At 70.5% G+C, this 499-nt stretch overlaps 1 protein-coding gene across 1 annotated transcript in view; it reads right to left on the reverse strand.

Annotated features, from left to right (window-relative positions):
- The window catches only part of LOC104133708 (nuclear mitotic apparatus protein 1-like), a gene marked incomplete at its 5' end in the record, with an annotated part of 17,129 nt that overhangs the window by 849 nt on the left and 15,781 nt on the right, over window positions 1–499 (reverse strand). Inside the window, 1 exon segment of the mRNA XM_035902571.1 lies at window positions 19–378. Coding sequence (XP_035758464.1) covers window positions 19–378 — 360 coding nt within the window.

Consider the following 499-nt stretch of genomic DNA (forward strand, 5'->3'; position numbering starts at 1 on the left):
GGGGTCGGCGGGGGGGGCCCCCCCCCCCCCCCCAAAGCCGGGCCAGAGCCCCCCGGCCGCCCTGCCTGCACGCACCCAGGCTGGAGCTGCTGCCACCCTGCATGCGCCGCAGGGAGCTGCGAGTGACCGGCCGGTAGCCGGGGAGGCCCAGCAGCGCCGAATTGCTGGGGGGCTCCTGCGGGGAGGAGGTTTCCAGCTTGACAAGGGACTCCTGGGAGGGGAAGCTGGCGAGGGAGCGGGTGGAGGCGGCCGAGCGCAGCCGGCCCTTGCCAGGAGCGGCGCTGGGGGGCTGAGATGCCGGGATGCTGCAGAAGGAGACATCGGCGCTGCCCGGTTCCTCGGTCTTGGCCTGTTTCTGGGAGGGGGAGATCCAGAGATGGTAGAATCAGAGAATCACGGAAGGGTTTGGGTGGGCAGGGGCCGTCAAAGCTCATCCAGCCCAACCCCTGCCATGGGCAGGGACATCTCCAACCGCATCAGGTTGCTCACAGGCCCCTCC

This window comes from Egretta garzetta, unplaced genomic scaffold (assembly GCF_000687185.1).
Source record: "Egretta garzetta isolate BGI_Z169 unplaced genomic scaffold, ASM68718v1 scaffold1319, whole genome shotgun sequence".
In the NCBI taxonomy this organism is placed as follows: Eukaryota; Metazoa; Chordata; class Aves; order Pelecaniformes; family Ardeidae; genus Egretta; species Egretta garzetta.